The sequence below is a fragment of the Scyliorhinus torazame genome, chromosome 6, assembly GCF_047496885.1.
Source record: "Scyliorhinus torazame isolate Kashiwa2021f chromosome 6, sScyTor2.1, whole genome shotgun sequence".
In the NCBI taxonomy this organism is placed as follows: domain Eukaryota; kingdom Metazoa; phylum Chordata; class Chondrichthyes; order Carcharhiniformes; family Scyliorhinidae; genus Scyliorhinus; species Scyliorhinus torazame.
The window spans coordinates 92,522,658-92,542,620 of NC_092712.1; the positions used below are offsets into that span (position 1 = coordinate 92,522,658).

General features: G+C 47.3%; 1 protein-coding gene across 10 annotated transcripts in view; it reads left to right on the top strand.

The window, feature by feature from the left end:
• Positions 1-19,963, top strand: part of arhgap21a (Rho GTPase activating protein 21a) — a 312,775-nt gene that overhangs the window by 259,056 nt on the left and 33,756 nt on the right. For all 10 annotated transcript variants that reach the window (XR_011947721.1, XM_072508463.1, XM_072508459.1 and 7 more), the window contains 3 exons: positions 1,345-1,487; positions 5,885-6,040; positions 6,148-6,226. Coding sequence is in view for 9 of the 10 variants with exons in the window: in XM_072508463.1 (XP_072364564.1) it covers positions 1,345-1,487; positions 5,885-6,040; positions 6,148-6,226 (378 nt within the window). In the remaining variant the exon portion in view is untranslated. The remainder of the gene's footprint in view (positions 1-1,344; positions 1,488-5,884; positions 6,041-6,147; positions 6,227-19,963) is intronic.

The window sequence follows — 19,963 nt, forward strand, 5'->3', positions numbered from 1 at the left end:
TTCAGCTTCAGACAGTTGTTACAGAGCAGATGGCCAGGGAACAGTGTGGCAGAGTGAAGCCAATGGCGTTGGTATTTCCAATATATAGTGGGAGAAAATTTCTGTTCATCTAAGACTGAATGCTAGGCAAGAAATGTGATAAATTATATGGAAAGAAGACTTACATTTACAAGGCGCCGTTCATTACCACCAAATGTCTCAAAGCACTTTATAGCGATGTACTTTCGAAGTGTTGTAAAGAAGGAAGCTCCCACAATCAGCAATGTGATAATGATCAGATAATCTATTCTTTTTGTGATGTTGATTGAGGAATAAATATTGGCCAGAATGGAAAAATTCAAACCGAGTGCTAGAAAAACTCAGGTCTGGTACCACCTGTGGAGAGAGAAACAGAGTTAACGTTTCGAGCCCAATATGACTCCTCTTCAGCACTTTCCCCATGTCTTCAAGATAGTGCCATGGGATCTTCTGTGTCGACTTGAGGAGACAGAAGTGCCTCAATTTAACGTTTCATCTGAAAGGCAGAACCTCCAATGGTGCAGCACACTCCCTCAATTCTGCACTGGAGGGTCGGCCTTAATTTTTGTGTTCAAATCCTGGAGTGAACCTTGAACACACAACCTTGTAAGTCAGAGCTATCAATTGAGCCATGACTGACACAACATTGAGGCAAAAGATGCATTTTAAGTATGTGAGGCAGAAAATAAAAGAAGAATATGCTGATAGGGTTGATGAAAAAGAGTGGGAAAAGGCACATGTGGAGCATAATGTAAATATCGACCAGTGAAGAAGAATGGCCCATTTCTCTGCTGTAGACTATTGTTTCAGCAGTTAAAATCTGGTGCATTACTGGCAAGATTTTGTAGGTGCAGTTTGTGAGCCATATAACATATTTGAGGATGTAGGGTGGAGATGTGGAGCTTAAGTGGGGTGCTCTTTCCAAGGGTCGGTGCAGACTCAATGGGCCGAATGGCCTCCTTCTGCACTGTAAATTCTATGTGCTGTATCCCAGCTTTTGCAGTATTTAGAAAGTTTTACTGAAAAAAATTGGAAGAGAATATTAGTGTAAACTATCGAGATATAGTAAACCTGGTAATTCATCAAGTGCCATTTAACTGTTTGAAACTATATTGATGGAAATATTTTTATTTACACCAAGAACATAAGCGAGTACTATTACAAAAGTTAAGGATTTTAATGAGGATCGGAATATAGATTGCACCAACAATAATTGTGAATCACTTTACCTATCATCATGTAGGATCTTTCCTGTTAATGACACATTTGTTGAAGATTCATTTTTTCTGTATGATCATACCAATGGGAGATTGTTTTGCTATTCAGATGACACAAGTCCACCAAAAGACAAGGGAACGTGGCGAAGAGGCATTCCTAGCATAATGAGAAAAACCTTTGAAAAGAAACCAGGTCCCGGTGTAACATTTGGTGTCAGACTAGACGATTGTCCACCAGCTCTTCACAATAAGGTATAATGTTGTGACATGAAGTTGGTATTTTTCTTTGTTTCAGAGCTAATCAGTGAAGTATCAGGATCTTCCTGCTCAGGATCTTCCTGCAAAGAGATTTTTTTGATCATAAGTCCTCATTTTCTTGCCCTACTTTGGACATTTTCTCTCTTCCATTTGGCATAGAAAATTATGAAACTCAAATTATTCAGTTCTTGAGAGGTTTCTGCCTAATGTATAAATATCAATATGGCTTTAGGCATTCTTTTTCCACCAAGGATCTTGCTGTCCATACTATGTACCTGGGAACCTTTTGTTCTTGAGCACTTGCCATTACATTACCATGGGCATCTCCAAAGTCTTAACATTGCACTTCTAAACCAAATGCCATGGAATGGCGCTTTCCATACCAAAGTGATGTCCATGACTAACTAATTTCCTCTCCTCTCCCATTACTGTGTTATGGTTAATGCTCCATTCTCTGGCTCCTTTTGCATTAACTCAGAATCCCCACTTTGTTCATATTAATATTTCCTCTACTCATCATCAACTATATTCACTCTATACAAGTGAATTCATCAGCTACTTTCAAATTAAAACCCCCACTCCCTCTGCTGGAACAAAAAGTAATTCAATTCTTGCATCTTAATCTCTTCCATTGTCTTTGAGACAGAGATATTTCAAATCCTTACAATTTGTTCAAATCAGCAGCTGCCACTTACTTTTTATTACGTTACTAAGCAAATATTCCATGCTAAACTATTTTTTTCCCAACAGCTCTTAACCCTTTATAGCTGACTATGTCCAAAATATGAATAATACTTTCTTACTGGGAAATTTATTCTAATACTTCTAATAATTCAGATGCACTGCCGGACATGCTGTATGACCCATGACCTTTCTTCACCATCACATTTTTTTGCGTTACCTTCTCTCCTGCACTTTATTTTCCTGTCATTCCCTCTTTTATCAGTACTGCTTTGGTATTGCTCTGAGCTTTCTCTTTGCTAAGTTACAAATATGTAACATCAGCTGTTATTGCAATCCTTCAATCTGGCTCCCTTTTTCAAAACTTGAAACTCCTTAACTTCCCTCACTCTTTGAGCTGGATTTTCCCACATGCCCAAACTTGGCCAGGAGAAGGACAAGGGGCCTCCAGATTGGTAGCCCTCAAGCTCGCCATCCTATTAAGGATGATAGGCAGGCTCTTGATGCTGCAGACCCAATCGGAGGACAGAACCTATGGAGCCTTGGCAGTCCCACCAATATAGGTGGGCACTGCCCTAGCAAGCCAAAAATGTTTTGCTTGGCTGTAAGTAAACAGCTGGAAGGTCCATCAGGATGGTCGGGAATCATCTCTGCTGGATTGGGCTCAGTTGAGATTATGATTTTATTTCCTGTGTCCACATCACGGCAACATAGAGCTGGCAGTAAAATGCCAGTGTGGCTGCAAAATAGCCATAATTCGGGACCTTAACCAGCATGATTAACGACTTACCTCATTGTAGTGGTGGCTGATCCAACTCCAAGCCCACCCTGAGAAATTTCTTGGCCACAGTATGCGCCAGAAAGCCATCTCGACATGGCTGTTCCCTGTACTTCTGGTTCCCCTGTTTCTAAAAGGACAAGGGCCAGAAAAATTCAATTCCTGTTTTTACGGTGATCACTCTTACAACTCACCGCTGAGGTCAAATACTTGCTGATTCCTGATTTACCTTTTTCTTTATTTACTCCTTTGAACCAGACTGTTTTCTTGGATCAAATGACCCAGACCTTTGATCACCATGACGTCATACTGGTGGACCCCATGTAAGATTGCATGGAAATTACCTGGGGAGTTCAAACTTCCGATGACAATTATCCTGCAGTAGAAACCAGCCAATACTTAATTGCAGTCATCTGATAGTTCCGACTTACTTGCAGGAATGGTTACCCAGGAAATATCAGAAGAAAACATAAAACCAAATTTCCAACTCTTGGGTAACCATAGATCTGACGACGCCATATGGGAATGCCGACTACCTCCCCGCCCACAACCGATCACGCTACTGTCCCCCGACCATCCGGCCCCCTAGTCCCCGACCATCTGGCCCCCTCGTCCCCTGACCATCTGGCCCCCTCGTCCCCCGACCATCTGGCCCCCTCGTCCCTCAACCATCTGGCCCCCTCGCACCCCGACCATCTGGCACTCTCGCACCCCGGCCATCTGGCACTCTCGCACCCTGACCATCTCTCTCTTCCCCCCAACACACACGGCCATCTGCCCTCGGCCATTGACCCCCTCATCAGCCATCTGGCCCACTCACCCCCGGCCGTCTGGCCCCCTGACCATCTGGCCCCCTGCCCCTCAGTCACCTGACCATTCTGCCCAACTGGCCTCACTGACCATCCGGCCCCCTCGCACCTGACCATCCGGTCCCCTCGCACCTGACCATCCGGTCCCCTCGCACCTGACCATCCGGTCCCCTCGCACCTGACCATCCGGTCCCCTCGCACCTGACCAGCCGGCCACCTCGCACCTGACCATCCGGCCCCCTAGCCCCATGACCATCCGGCCCCCTAGCCCCATGACCATCCCCCCCGCCCCCGACCATCTGACTCCCCCGACTATCCGACCCTCATTTGGGTGCGATCCAGATGTCACCGGGCGTAGCGGATTGGGTGACTCCTCGCGACTTTGCACCTGGAAAGAACCCCGATTTGGGCCCCTTCCGCGAACATAGAACATACAGTGCAGAAGGAGGCCATTTGGCCCATCGAGTCTGCACCGACCCACTTAAGCCCTCACTCCCATCCTATCCCCATAACCCAATGACCCCTCCTTACCTTTTTGGACACTAAGGGCAATTTAGCATGGCCAATCCATCTAACCTGCACATCTTTGGACTGTGGGAGGAAACCGGAGCATCCGGAGGAAACCCACCCAATCTCGGGAGAACGTGCAAACTCTGCACTGGCAGTGACCCAAGCCAAGAATCAAACCTGCGATCCTGGAGCAGTGAAGCTACAGTGCTAGTCACTTGTGCTACCGTGCTGCCCCTTGGCGAAGCTTTCGGCGGAATGAGATTAGCGCTAGGCGCAATATGGTGGGAAAATTCGGCCCATGATCTTTTCTGAAAACTGGCTTTGAGAAGGTTTAGAAGAAAAGTGTAAGTTAACTTCAATACAAAAGCAAAATACTGCAGAAACTGGAAATCTGAAATAAAAAAAGAAAATGATGAAATACTGAGCTTGCTTGCCCACATCAGTGGTGGCTGAAACAGTTAACGTTTCAGGTCTGCAATTTTCATCAGAATTGGCAAAGTTAGAAATGTGATCGATTTTGAGCAAGTGACAGAGGAGACGGTCGGTGCAAAAGCTGGTTTTCATAGGTGGCTTTATTGTTTATTTTTGATCAGTTGCGAACATCACCTTCAGTGCTTCGTTATGATAAACAAGGGGTGGGATTCTCCGGTCGCCGATGCCGAAATCGTGTTCAACGATTGGCCGGAGAATCAACGTTTCCGACGAAATCGGGGGCGGCGCTGCTTTCGCGATGCTCCGCCCCCTCCAAAGCAGGCTATTCTACGATGCCTGCAGTATCGACTGCCTCAGGACGTTGCCTGAGGCCCTCCCCCTGATGCTCTGCCCCCGACCGGCCAAGTTCCTGACGGCGTTGGTCACGTGCTATCGTTTGTTGGGAACTCGGCATGGTGGCTGCGGAGCCAGAGCAGCGCTACCACAGTCGGTGGAGGGCCGATCCGTGGGCAGGGTGGACCTTCGCAGGGGCTGGGGGGCACTGTTGGGGGGTGGTCTGGGGGTCACTAGCTGTCCAAAGGAGGGCCACTATTTTGCAGGCTTAGTCCACGCGCGGCTGGCGCCATGACCATCTGGCCCCCCTCGCCAGCGCATGCACGGCCACGGACCCGGCAATTTCCAGGGCTGTATCGGCAGCTAGAGCCGGGTGCTCTACGCTGCCTGCATACTAGCCCCCCCACCAAACGGAGGATCCGTGGCCGTTTTGCACCGAATTTTCGGTGGTAAAAAGCCACCTTTCCCACGCCGGCATCAGAACATAGCCTGAAAATCAGAGAATCCACCCCAAGATGTCCAAAAACAATTCTGACCTTTACATGTTTTAGATTAGATGACTGAAATCTTTACATAGAACTACAGTTGCTCAATAAGAAGTTATTCTGGCACCATCTTGGCAAAAATAGAAAGGAGGAATAAATGTGCTCTTGCTAGCATAAACAAAATAAGAAAATGCTGACTGCCTAAGCTAAGGTTTTAACATATGGAGAATTGTGGAAAGGAATTACAATGCAATTATTGTGTTACACTGAAATCACTTAAAAACCTTTCAGATAAATAATTAATTGTCCTACTGAAATACAATGTGATGTTTTTCAAAACTTACTTCATGTTGTGTTTTCTAGTGTGTACCACTGATAGTTGAGGTTTGCTGCAATTTAGTTGAAGAAAAAGGACTTGAATACACAGGAATCTACAGAGTCCCTGGAAATAACGCTGCTATCTCGAGCTTACAAGAGGAACTCAACAAAGGAGCGACTGATATTGATCTTTTGGATGATGTAAGTTTCTACGACCTTCTGTTCGAATGCCGTTGAAAACGTTTGTGTAAATGGATTCAAAATTAATGGAAATACATTTTTTCCCCTTAAAATGTTTTAAAACACAGAAATGGCGAGATCTGAATGTTATCAGTAGTTTACTGAAATCTTTCTTCAGAAAGCTTCCTGAGCCCCTCTTTACAAATGGTAAGTATATCTTCGGTTGTGAATCATTCTTTTTTTAAATGTTTTTATTGGGTTTTTTGGACATGGTGTATTTACAGGTGTACATAAAGAGAGAGAAAAAGGATAATAAAAACAAAAACACGACATAAATAAAAAAACACACAAATAAAAAACCAAGGGGTGGGAAAGTAAAAACTGGGTTCACTCTATATACACAGAAGCACCGGAGAGACAATTACATTCTACATGTCATTGTTGTTTTGCGTTTGCCTCTGTTTCAACCGTCCGTCGTTCCTTCCTCCTGCAATTTCTTACTCTCTGTTGCCCTGCTGTGTTCGTCATGATCATTGTCATTTCCCGTGCTCTCCTCCCAGTTTGTGTTCCCTCGTCTCTGGCTCCCTTCTGTTGTTCTTTGCCCTTCAATTCTTTCTTGCCCCCCCCCCCCCCCCCTCCCTGCGACTTCCCTTTCTTTTCTGTTGTGTTTTGCTACCCCCTCTTGCACTGCACCCTCCTCGGCCTTTCCCTCCTTCCTTCTCTTTTCTCATGTTTTTGGCTACTTTCCCATGGCTCTTGGCTACTTGATTATTTATTTGTTTGTTCGTTGGCCGCAAACAGGTCCCAAAACATAGCTCCCATGTTCGGAAGAAGCCATCTTCGATGAAGAGATCTGGCTGGTCTGATACCCCGAAGACGGACACTTCTGGGCACAGCTCCACCCTCATTCCCACAACTTTGGACATTGCCTCGAAGAAGGCTGTCCAGTACCCAGCAAGTCTGGGGCAAGACCAGAACATGTGGACGTGGTTGGCCGGGCCTCCTTGGCACTGTTCACATCTGTCCTCCGCTTCCAGGAAGAACTACTGATTCGGGTTCTTGTTAAGTGGGCTCTATGTACCAGCTTTCGTTGCGATAGATTGAGTCTTGCGCACGTGGAGGTAGAGTTGACCCTATGTAATGCTTCACTTCAGAGTCCCCACCCTATTTCGAGCCCCAGGTCTTCCTCCCATTTCTTCCTCATCGCGTCCAGTACAGTGTCGGCCCTCTCTACCAGTCGTTCGTGCATGTCGTTACAGTTTCCTTTACCTAGAATGTTTGCATACAGTAATTCCTCTAGTAGTGCCTGTTGTGGTGGTCGTGGGTAAGCCCTTGTCTCCTTCTGTAGGATGTTTGTATAATCTGCAGCCAACTGCCTGAGTTTTTTGTCCTTAGCTAGCTGAAATCTCTCTCTCGTCCACTGTTGTGACCCTACCGTCAGTGTATAGGTCCCTGACTGTCTCTGTCCCCCCCGCCCTGTCTCCAACTTTTAAAGGTGGCGTTGGTGAGTGCTGGTAAGAACCTTTGGTTGTTGCAGATGGGGGTTTTGTCGGACATTTCGGTCAGGCCGAATTGTTGTTGTAATTGGTTCCAGGTCTGGAGGGTGGCTATCACCACTGGGCTGCTGGAATGTTTTTTGGGTGGGGATGGGAGTGCCACCGTGGTGAGGTCCCCTGCAGGAGGCCTCCTCCGCGCGCACCCACTCGACTCGGCTTCTGGCTCCTTAATCCATCCCGTTACTCGTTCTGCTGTTGCCACCCAGTGGTAGTATTGTAGGTTTGGGAGGGCTAGCCCTTCCCTGGACTTTGTTTTTTGGAGGATATTCTTTGGGATCCTAGCATTCTTCCCTCCTCCATACAAACGCCATGATTAATTTGTTCAGTGAGTTGAAAAAGGCCTTGGGGATATAGATCGGGATAGATCTAAGTAGGAAGAGGTACCTGGGAAGCACGTTCATTTTGATTGTCTGCACTCTCCCCGTGAGGGAGAGTGGGAGTGTGTTCCATCTTTGTTGGTCCTTTTTGACTTCCTCTGTCAGGCTGGTCAGGTTCCACTGTGAACCGCCGCCCAGTCGTGAGCGATTTGGATCACCGGGAAGATCTTGTTTTTGCTCATATTGAGTGTAGCCCGAGAAGGCACCAAACACTTTCAGGAGCGCGATGATTCCTTCCATGCTGCTTTGTGGGTCCGAGATGCAAAGGAGCAGGTCATCTGCATAGAGCGAGACGCTGTGCTCTCAGCCGTCCCTTTGGATCCCCCTCCAGTCTTTTGCCGTTCTGAGAGCGATCGTGTGAATCATTCTTGTATGAAAAATAATATTTTCTGTTTTAGAACTGAAGGACATTGGTAGAGCCTGTTTTAGAGAAGGTAATTGTTTTTAACCTGTTTAACCTGGTCTACAGATTACCATGGTCTGTAATATTTTCTGTTTTTAAAAAGGGTTTTGTTAAGAAGTATGAAAACATGCTCACCATTCATAGAATTTACAGTGCAGAAGAAGGCCATTCGGCCCATCGAGTCTGCACCGGCTCTTGGAAAGAGCACCCTACCCAAGGTCCGCCCCTCCACCTTATCCTCATAACCCAGCAACCCAACCCAAGACTAAGGGCAATTTAGCATGGTCAATCCACCTAACCTGCACATCTTTGGACTGTGGGAGGAAACTGGAGCACCCGGAGGAAACCCACGCACACACGGGGAGGATGTGCAGACTCCACACAGACAGTGACCCAAGCTGGAATCGAACCTGGGACCCTGGAGCTGTGAAGCAATTGTGCTATCCACAATGCTACCGTGCTGCCCTCATTCGTGGGTTGCATCAGTGTGAACCACTTTATACTGAGTATCGTTCCATTAATTGGAACATTTCTTCACACATTTCTTCTGTGAGGGGTTTCGGGGAAGAGAAGGAGCTTAATGTTTGTTAACATTTTTTCAGTACCCAGTCAGGCTCGGTCCAGTCTGCTTGGGGCAATTTTATCCATTCTTGTTAGAATTTTGCAAACCAGGAATGGCTTCTCTCAATGAACGCAAGTTGATCAATCATTATTCTTTATAACCTGGGTCAGCATGGTGGCATAATGGTTAGCACTGCTGCCTACGGCGCTGAGGACCCGGGTTGGAATTCCGGCCCTGGGTAACTGTCCTTGTGGAGTTTGCACATTCTCCCCGTGTCTGCGTGGGTTTCACCCCCACAACCCAAAGATGTGCAGGGTAGGTGGATTGGCTACGATAAATTGCCCCTTAATTGGAAAAAATGAATTGGGTACTCTAAATTTTTTTTTAAAAATTCTTCTTGATAACCTAAAGCTCCTATTGCCAGAATCATTCTGGTCACTCCTCTACGATTACACCAGTGCCCTTTAGAAATTAGGATATCATAAATAGAGCATAACATCGGCAACATTTATTTCTGTTGTGCCTTTAATGTACTAAACCATCCAATGGTATTTCTAGTTTGAAAGAACCCTCATAATATTTTCCCAAATTTGAAAATAGTCAAATGCTCTGAGAATTGTATGCTAAATCCTTGTTTTTCAAACTCTTTTTCACGGGACCTACTTTTTTTAACAAACATTTTATTGAGGTATTTTTTGGTTTGACAACAGCAACAAAATAAACAATGTACACGAATCTATAAACATAGTGCAAAAGCCGTCTTCCTCCCTTACAGCATCGTAGACCAGTCTGCAACCATGAAATCTGAAACTTACAAAATGGCCGTCTTCAACACGAGAAAGGAATCTTCTGGAATTATTTTTTGACGTGAATGCAAGGGTTGGATTTGTCGTTAGCGGAGGAGGAGAGGCAACAATTGACGTGCCTTTGTTAGCAATTGAGGTTACGGACTGAGGTCTGGGTAGGATCAAGTTTAAAGCTGCAAACAGTTCTGGTGGCTGTTTGGTGCTTAATTGGATCATGGCCAGCAGCATTTCGTGGTCGGTCTCAGAGTAAGATAATGGTTTGTTCTGGGGTAAAAGTGTCCTTGTCAGATAGTTCATTTGGCCAGACCCCCCTTGTGGAACCTCGATCAGTGTATTCATTGTTTTCATGTCAGTAGCAGCTTGTTTAGCACAGTAGGGGCTGTTTAGCACGGCTAAATTGCTGGCTTTGAAAGCAGACTAAGGTTCAATTCCCGTAACAGCCTCCCCGAACAGGCGCCGGAATGTGGCGACTAGGGGCCTTTCACAGTAACTTCATTTGAAGCCTACTTGTGACAATAAACAATTTTCATTTCATTTCATTTTTTCATTTCATTTCAGCTTGCAATAATGTAAGATTTGATTTAGTTATCACTGGTACACCTTGGGCCTTAGTTAACATCATTTTGAATTGGTGGCGTTGTTTGCTTTGGAGAGTTCAGCTGCATTTTTAAAAACAGATTTGAAGTCTCTTGTGCTGTTAATTTGTCTGTCAGTAATTTGTTATGACATTTCATGGTGTCCATGTCACTTTCCAAAATACATTTTTCCTCAAGTAACTGGCAATTTTGACTTTTGATTTGCAAAGTTTCTGTTTGTAACTGTTGGTATTTTGACTCTGATTCAACAACTTGATGTTGCAATTCTGCTATTTGAAAAGATAGCTGTTGAACCTTAAAGGTTTCATTTTCGAACAATATTTTAATCTGATCACGTTGTTCAAGTTTAGATTTTGCATCTCGTAATTCTTCAACAACTGCTGCTAGTTGGTCTTTAGTGGACTTAAGCTCATGATCGAATTTAGTTTTTGCAATTGTCTCTTGATGTTTTTGGAGCTGTGCCATTACTGCAAAAGACCATTTCATACGTCTTCCACCGTTTAACCGTGTGGTCTTCCCCCACACCTTCTTGATATTATCAAGGGACCACTGTCCTTTGGGGATATCATATTTTGATTCAATTTTTGTGGCAACTTCAGACAGTCCAAATTGTCTACAAATCAAAGATCCAAGATCATCCAATATATCGTCAATAGAGACATCCGGTACAGCGCGACCTCCCTTGCACGTTGTGGGAAGTAGTTCTCTACTATTTGAAGGTTATGAATCTATGTTAGGAGTCGTGTCCGCCATAAACTCAGCCTTACACCCAATTTTTTGGTCGTCAACTCCTTTGTGTATCTGTGTACAATACCGTGACTATTTTTTCAGTCCTGTTTTATTTTAGTTTCAACGACCGGCACCTGATTGAATTAACAGTCTATAAAAAGGTCCTTTCTAAGGGGTCGAAGAACTGCTTGATGCGGCTTTAGGAATGGGTGAAAAAGATATTTCTTACCCCACTCTAACCGCTTTCTTGCTGGCTGGCTCCTCCCCTCCTGGCTGGCTCGCCAAGTTGATAGATCTACCATGCAGTTTCAGCAGCACTTTGCGATTACTGGAACTCAGCATAAATTTAAGTTAAAACTTCTCAGGTGCAAATAGGAATTGTTTTATTTGTCTTCTATTGATTATAATTTGAAAGTAAGTTAAAAGACAATTCGTAGACAATTTGAAGCTTTCAAAAAAATCACAGAAATTATCTTCTTGCTTAGGCAAACAGCTCGCAATAACTTTAGAAGTCTAAGTCTGAAAATGAAATATGAAGATAGCAAATAGTTCAGTCAAAGTATAGATTGATTCCGGAAAGAGAGAGAGAGAAAGAAATCCAGCTCCAGCTAAAAATGGCCTAACGTAACTTTACAGCTATACTGTTTCATATCTGTCTTAAGCCATCTAATTACACCCCAATATAATCGTAATTGGTTTGGGTTAGACTCAAAACACATCTTATTTGACAGCAAGCCATCCATCTTTAATATGCAACATTAGTTCTAATTGTTGTGTCTGCATATTTGTGTATGTTAAAGAATGCAATATTGTGCTGTTATCAAGACCAGTATGAACTGGTCTTTTGCTGACTTAGCTGTTATACCATAGAGCTTTCATGTTACTTTGTCGTTGCCATGATGTTGCTATGGAGCCTGCCCTGTCCTTGGACACTGTCTTGAAAAATGTATTCATTAGTTCAGTTAAAGTGTTTGTTTTAATCTCTACTGCTTTTGCATGTATCGGGTTCTTTTGTGTAGTAAAGTGAATTATGCTGTTTTGTAAGCTGCATGTTTTGAGATGACCTGAGGTTAAGAGAGTGTTGAAATTCTTAATTTAAAATGGGTAAAACTGGGGCTTAATATTTATCCTAAATAGTTATCTTTTACCTATTAGGTGTGTTAGGAAATAGTTGACTTCTACGCAGGTCCCACCTTTATTGACCCCCTTCTCAAATCTAAACTAACCCCCCTCCCCTTTCTGCTGATGATTAATTTTCCGCAAAGAAGTCGACGAACGGTTGCCACCTCCGGGCGAACCCTAACATTGACCCTCTCAACGAACTTGATTTTCTCCAAACAGAGAAAGCTAGCCATGTCAGATAGCCAGGTCTCCGACTTCGAGGGCTTTGAGGGCCCCTAAGGTAATAATATCCGTCTCCGGGCTACCAGGGAAGCAAAGGCCAGAACGTCAGCCTCTTTCTCCTCCTGGATTCCCAGGTCTTCCGACACCCCAAAATCGTCACCTCTGGACTCGGTGCCGCCCTTGTTTTTAACACCGTGGACATGACATCTGCAAACCCCTGCCAGAATCCCCTAAGCTTTGGACATGTCCAGAACATGTGGACATGGTTCGCTGGCCCTCCCGCACACTTTGCACACCTATCTTCTACACCAAAGAACCTGCTCATCCGGGCCACTGTCATGTGAGCTCGGTGAACGACCTTGAATTGTATCAGGCTGAGCCTGGCACGTGTTGTGGACGCGTTGACTCTACTCCTCCCAACTCCTCTTCCCACTCACACTTCAGCTCCTCAATCTGCGTCTCCTCTGACCCCATAAGTTCCTTGTAAATGTCAGAGACCCTCCCTTCTCCCACCCACCCTCTGGAAGCTACCCTGTCCTGTATTCCCCTTGGTGGTAGGAGCGGGAAGGTTAAAACCTGCCTACGTAGGAAGTCCCGCACCTGCAGGTACCTGAATTTGTTTCCCCTCGCCAATCCAAATTTCTCCTCCAGCTCCCTCAAGCTAGGAAAGCTCCCCTTTATAAACATATCCCCATCCTCTCAATCCCTGCTCTCTGCCATCTCCGAAACCCCCGTCCATCCTTCCTGGGGCAAATCGGTGATTATTACAGATTGGAGACCAAACCGATGCTCCCTCTGCTCCCACATGCCTCCTCCATTGACCCCAGACTCTCAGGGCTGCCACCACCACGGGGGCTGGTGGAGTACCGTGACAGCGGGAACGGCAGAGGCGCCGTTATCAACGCCCCTAAGCTGGTGCCCTTACATGAAGCTGCCTCCGCATGCTCCCATCCGAGCCTCCCCCCACCACCCACTTCCTGATCATGGCTATATTCGCCGCCCAATAGTAGTTTCTGAAGTTCGGCAGCGCCAGCCCGCCCTCTCCCCGGCTCCGCTCAAGCATCCCCTTTTTTACTCGTGGGGTCTTGCCCGTCCATACAAAGCCAGTGATCACTTTGTTGACCCGTTTAAAAAAGGACCATGGAATAAAGATGGGAAGACACTGAAACACAAACAGGTATCTCGGGAGGACCGTCATCTTCAGCATCTGCACCCTCCCAGCTAGTGACAACGGGAGCGCGTCCCACCTCCCAAAATAGTCCTTCATTTGGTCTACTAGTCGGGCCAGATTTAGCTTGTGCAGCCGTTCCCATTCCCGCGCCACTTGGATGCCTAGGTACCGAAAGCTTCCCCCTACCATCTAAACGGCAGTTCCTCCAGTCGCCTCTCCTGTCCCCTTGCCTGGCCACAAACATCTCACTTTTCCCCATATTTAGTTTATACCCCGAAAACCGGCCAAATTCCCCCAGAATCCTTCTGTATTGATTTGGGGCCAGTTGCCAAGCTGAGTGAGGGGGCAGACAGGCCGGGAGGAGGGGTCAAGACGGGCAGGGAGGATGGGTCAAGACGGGCCAGGAGGAGGGGTCAGACAGGCCGGCAGGAGGTGTCGGACGGGCTGGGAGGAGGTCTCCCAAGGGCCCCGGTCCAGTTTCACATGCACCACTTTAGAGATTACCCTAAAAACATCTTTCCAGTAATCCACCAGCTTTGGACAGAACCAAAACATATGAATGTGGTTTGCGGGGGCCCCCCGCAACGTTCACACATCTTCTACCCCCTCAAAGAGCCGGCTCATTCTCGCCCTTGTAAGGTGCGCTCTATACACCACCTTCAGTTGTATCAGCCCCAACCTCGCACACGAGGTGGATGCGTTCACCCTCCGGAGCACTTCACAGCAGAACCCCTCCTCCATACCCTCTCCCAACTCTTCCTTCCACTTTTCCTTGGTGGACCAGTATTTCTTATCCAGGAAATGTGGAGTTGATACCTTTATAATTCATGCAAAGTGAATTGTAGGATTTGAATCTTTGGAATGCTTTTCCCCAAAGGATGGTGGAGGCAGGGTCAACAAATATTTTTAAGGCAGCGGTAGATAGATTGTGGGCTAACAGACGAGTCAAAGGTTATTAGGGGTAGGTGTAATGTGGAATCGGGGCCACAATCCTGAGTTTATTGGTACGAGGGCCGAATGCCTGACTACTCCCAATTTGTATGTTTATGAATTCTTTAAAAGACCTTTACAAGCATTCGTAAAAAAAAATTACAGATTACACAGTTGTTTCAAAGGAATGACCATGTTTCCTTTGTAATTTCTTCATTATTTAATCTCTCCTGATCTCAGTCATGGCCAATTCTGGACCCCAGGTGCTGGGTTTCACTCTAACCTTGCTGGGAGGTCTGACACTGGCCAATGTAGGTTTCCCGTTGGTGTCTGAGGCCTTATCAATTACATTAATGTTTTTTTTTAATGTATTTTATTCCAAACGCATATGAAAAGTTACCATGCATAAACCATTCGGGAAACAAACTTCCAAACGCACGACTATATAGTTTGTACAAATCCCCCACCCCCGTGACGAACAACTCCTCAAACACGGTCACAAACATCCCCCACCTTGCCTCAAAACCCTCTGCTGAACTCCTTAATTCGTACTTGATCTTTTCCAGCCATAGAAAGACATATACATCACCCAACCAGGCCGCTCACCCCGGTAGCGTTGCTGACCGCCACTCCAATAAGATTTGTCGCCAGACAATCAGAGAGGCGAAGGCCACAACATCAGCCTTCCTCCACTCCATCAGCTCCGGCTTCTCCGATATCTCAAATATCCCCACCAAAAGGTCCGGCTCCACCTCCTCCCTCACTATTCTTGCTAGTACCGCGAACACAACCGCCAGACCCTTGAAATCGCTCCAACATTTTGCATTCCCAGAACATGTGTGTGGTTCGCTGGTCGCACCCACACTTTTCACACTCGTCTGCCACCCCTTGAAAGAACCCACGCATTCTTGCCCGTGTCATGTGTACGGCCTCGAACTGTATCAGGCTCATCCTTGCCACAAGGAAGTCGCATTTACCCTTCGTATCACCTCACTCTATACTCCCCAGTTTATCTCTCCACCTAGTCCCCCCTCCCACTTCTCCTTAATCTTCACCACCTGCTCACCTCACTGCTCTCCCAGTCATCTGTGTATGTCTCCGATTTAGCCCTCCACTTCCACGTCCGGAATCAACAGTCGTTCCACCATGCTGTACCTCAACAACCTGGGGAACTCTTTCCAAACCTTCCATGCAAAGTTCCAGTATCTGCAGGTACCTAAACTCACTTCTTCTCAAGAGTTCTACATTCTCTTTCAATTCATCTATACTAGCAAACCCTTCCTCCAAATACAAATCCCTCAGCTTAACCAGCCCCACTTCTCTCCACTTCCTTTACGTGCTATCTATCCCCCCAGCTCAAAACCGTGGTTTTCACACAACGTGTTAACATTGATATCCCCTCTATCATAAAGTGCCTCCTCAGCTGGTTCCAGATTTTTCCCGTGTACTGCACCACCGGGCACCCTGAGTATGTGTTCGGCGCCACTGGCAAGGCTGCCGTCACCATAGCCCTTAAACTGGACCCCTTACATGATTCCTCCTCCATCCTAACCCATTCTACCCCCTCTCCTTCCCACCACCGCCTCACCTTCTCCATGTTTGCTGCCCAATAGTAATGAAGCAAGTTCAGCAACGCCAACCCTCCCCTGTGCTTCTGTAACAGGGTCCTCTTAACCGTGGCATCTTCCCTGCCCATACAAAGTCTGAAATCATTGTGTCCAGTTTCCGAAAGAAGGCCCTCAGTATAAAGATCGGGAACATCTGGAATATGAACAGAAACCTTGGCAGAATGTTCATCTCACTACTTGGACCCTCCTTGCCAAAGTCAAGTGCAGCGTATCCCACCTCTTGAGATCCTCCCTAACCTCTTCCACCAGTTTTGTTAAATTCTATTTCTGAAGCATAGCACATTCCTTGCTATCTGAATCCCCAGGTATCTGAACCTGTCTATAGCCATGATAAATGGCACCCCCCCCCCCTAAATTGGCCCGCCGGCCCAACTCATTCGCCGGGAACACTTCGCTTTTCCCTACATTTAACTGATATCCCAAGAACGCCCCAAACTTCCCCAACAGGCCCATGATCCACTGCATGCTCTCCAGCGGGTCCGAAACATACAATAGTAGGTCGTCATAATAGAGCGACACCCGAAGCTCCCTTCGTCGGCTCGTAATCCTTTGCTACTCTGCCGAGCCCCTAAGATCCATTGCCAGAGGCTCTATAGCCAGCGCAAACAGTAGCAGCGACAGCGGGCACCCCTTCCTTGGTTCCCCTGTGTAGTTCAAAGTTTTGTGAACCCATGTCATTGGTCCGCACACTCGCCCTTGGTGCCACATGTAACAGGCACACTCATGCCACAAACGTCGGCCAAGTACCTCAAACAGGTATCGCCACTCCATGCGGTGCCTGAGCTTCCGACGGGGTCATAATCACATTTAACAGCCTCCTTATATTACGAGAAAGCTGCCTGCCCTTCACGAAGCCTGTTTGGTCCTCCGTAACCACCCCCGGCACACAACCTTCCATCCTTCCCGCCACCAACGTAGCCAGCACTTTCATTTCTGTATTTAACAGAGATGCCTATACAACCTACATTCCAACGGTCCTTCCCCTATTTTGGTAGTAACGTGATAGGTGCCTGTGTCGTCTCCAGCAGCTCCCCCTTCTCCAACACCTCCCCCTTCTCCAACACCTCATTAAACACCCCCCAGGAGATGTGGTGCCAAGTCCATCGTGAACTCCTTGTAAAATTCCGCCGGGTAGCCACTGGGTCCCGAGGACTTCCCCAACTTCAGACCCCTTATACTGTCTAATATCTCCCTCAGCCCCAGGGGCTCCTCTAGCACCTGCCTCTTCTCTTCCTCCAGCTGTGGAAACTCCAGTTCATCTAAGAACCGTCCCATGTCCCCCTCTTCACCCCCCAGCTCTTCATAATAATCCCTAAATGCCTCATTTATCTTTCCCGGCTCCGACACCACATCCCCTGCGCCAGTCTGTGTCTTCAATATTTTCCTGTACGCGGTCTGCCTCCGCAGCTGATGCGCTAACATTCGAATCGCCTTCTGTCCGTATTTGTACCGAACGTCCTATTGCCCTTTACATTGTCAGCCTATCAAATTGGCCCTGTAATGTTTTCCTCCTCGCCAGTCCCTCTGTGGTGGACACCCTTGAATACTTCCTATCTACCTCCACTATCTCGTTCATTAACCGTTCATATTCCGCCCTCCTTTTCCTATCCGCATGAGCCATGAGCGAGATAATCTCCCCTCAGAGCACCGCTTTTAGTGCTTCCCAAAACGTGGCCGCCGAGACCTTCCTGTTTTGGTTCAATTCTACAAAATCTTTCATCACAGCCTGCAACAAAACCCCCTGTCTGCCAACAACCCCGAATCGAGCCTGCACCTGGCCTCTGCTCCCATCCCAATCTAAGCCTAATCTCCAGCCAGTGGGGCGCATGGCCCGAAATTATTATCCCCGTGTACTCTGCCTCCTCCACCCCAACCAAAATCACCCGGCTCATCACAAAAAAGTAAATTCTGCAATAGACACTGTACACATGCGAAAAAAAGGAATACTTCCCCCTGGGTTCTTGAAATGCCACAGGTCCACCATACCCATGTTCTTCATTAACCCACCAAGCTCCTTTGCCATTCGTATCCTATCGATTGACCTGGGGCTCAATCTATCTACCCTCGCCTCCAGGACACAATCTTGCTCATCAGAATTGTCACTCCCTGCGACTTTGAATGAAACCCTGAATGGAAAACGTGACCCACCCATCCCTTCCGTAGCCTAACCTGGTCCTTCACGCGAAAGTGTGACTCCTGCAGAAAGACCACCTCCGCTTTCAAGCTCCTAAGATGTGCAAAGACCCAAAATCTTTTGACCGATCCTTTGAGCCCTCGCACGTTCCACCTTATCAGCCTTACCAGGGGCTTACGCCTCCATTCCCCTCTACCGTCCGCCATTCTCCCCTTTTGGCTCTACCACCGTTAATTTCACCCTATACCTGGCCCATCCAAGATGGCGCCTTTCTCTGCCACTGACCATGTTTCCTCCCCAACCTCGCCTCGTCGCGTCACCCTCCCTTTCTTCCCCCCCCCCCAACCACCCGTCCCTCTCTTCCTCCCCCTACGGCCAACTTTCTCAGCCTCCTCTCCCATCTCGCTTCCATGCATCAGCAATGCCTGCCAGCGTGGCAACTCCTGCCCAAAGATTTCTCCCACTGACCCCTCCCCTGCCTCACCTCTCTGTTCTGTGAAGAAGGCTCCCTGCTGACCTCCCTTTCTCCTACCCAAACAAAGACTCATCTCGAACCACAGATCACCTTCCCCAAGAACAAACAAGAGGAAAAAAAAACACAGCCCCAGGCAGTGTGTGGGGATGGGGGGGGGGACAGCTGTCCCCTTACAAATTTTTCTCCCCAGTCTCCCTTAATCAATCCAACAGATTTTTTAAAAACTCCACATCAGAGGAAAAGAAAACCTCCCACTCCACCTGTATTCCCAATTACTTCAAAGTGCCAGCACCTCAGTCTCCCAGAATTGTTCAGTTTAGTTCTCCCCCAGTTTATTCTCCTTGATAAAGTCATTGGCGGACTTCCGGTTGCAGCGATGCATCGCTAAGCCGCACGTTTCGGCACCTCCCGTTTCAACGGACTTTTGGGCTCTTATCGGGAGCCCCAACGGGAACTTTTTTTGGCCAAACCCACTGTGAGGTGACAAAGGAAGCAGTCCCCCCGGGGGTGGATGGAAAGGAGCGGTAGTAGCGGCCAGATTACGGAGGATCCTTTGGAGCAGCGGCAGAGAAGAGAAGGGAGAAGCAAGATGGCGGCCGAGGGAGCCCAGATGGTATGGGGCCCGGAACAGCAGGAGTTCCTCCGACGATGTGTGGAGGAGCTCAAGAAAGAGGTGCTGGCGCCGATGTTACTGGCAATCGAGGGACTAAAGGAAACACAAAAAGTCCAGGCGATGGAGCTCCGTGGAGTGAAGGTAAAGGCAGCCGAGAACGAAGATGAGATACAGGGCCTGGTGGTAAAAACGGAGACGCACGAGGCACTACATAAAAGGTGCATAGAAAGGCTGGAAGCCCTGGAGAACAGCTTGAGGAGGAAGAACTTACGGATTTTAGATCTCCCCGAAGGAACAGAGGGAGCTGATGTTGGGGCGTATGTGAGTACGATGCTCCATACTCTAATGGGAGCTGAGGCCCCAACGGGCCCCCTGGAAATGGAGGGAGCGTACCGGGTCCTCGTGAGAAGACCAATGGCAGGGGAAACACCAAGAGCAATGGTGGTGAAGTTCCATCGCTACAGGGACAGAGAGATGGTCCTGAGCTGGGCTAAGAAGACATGGAGTAGCAAATGGGAGAACGCGATGATACGCGTGTATCAAGACTGGAGTGCGGAGGTGGCGAGAAGGAGGGCGAGTTTCAACCGGGCCAAGGCAGTGCTCCATAGGAAGAAAGTCAA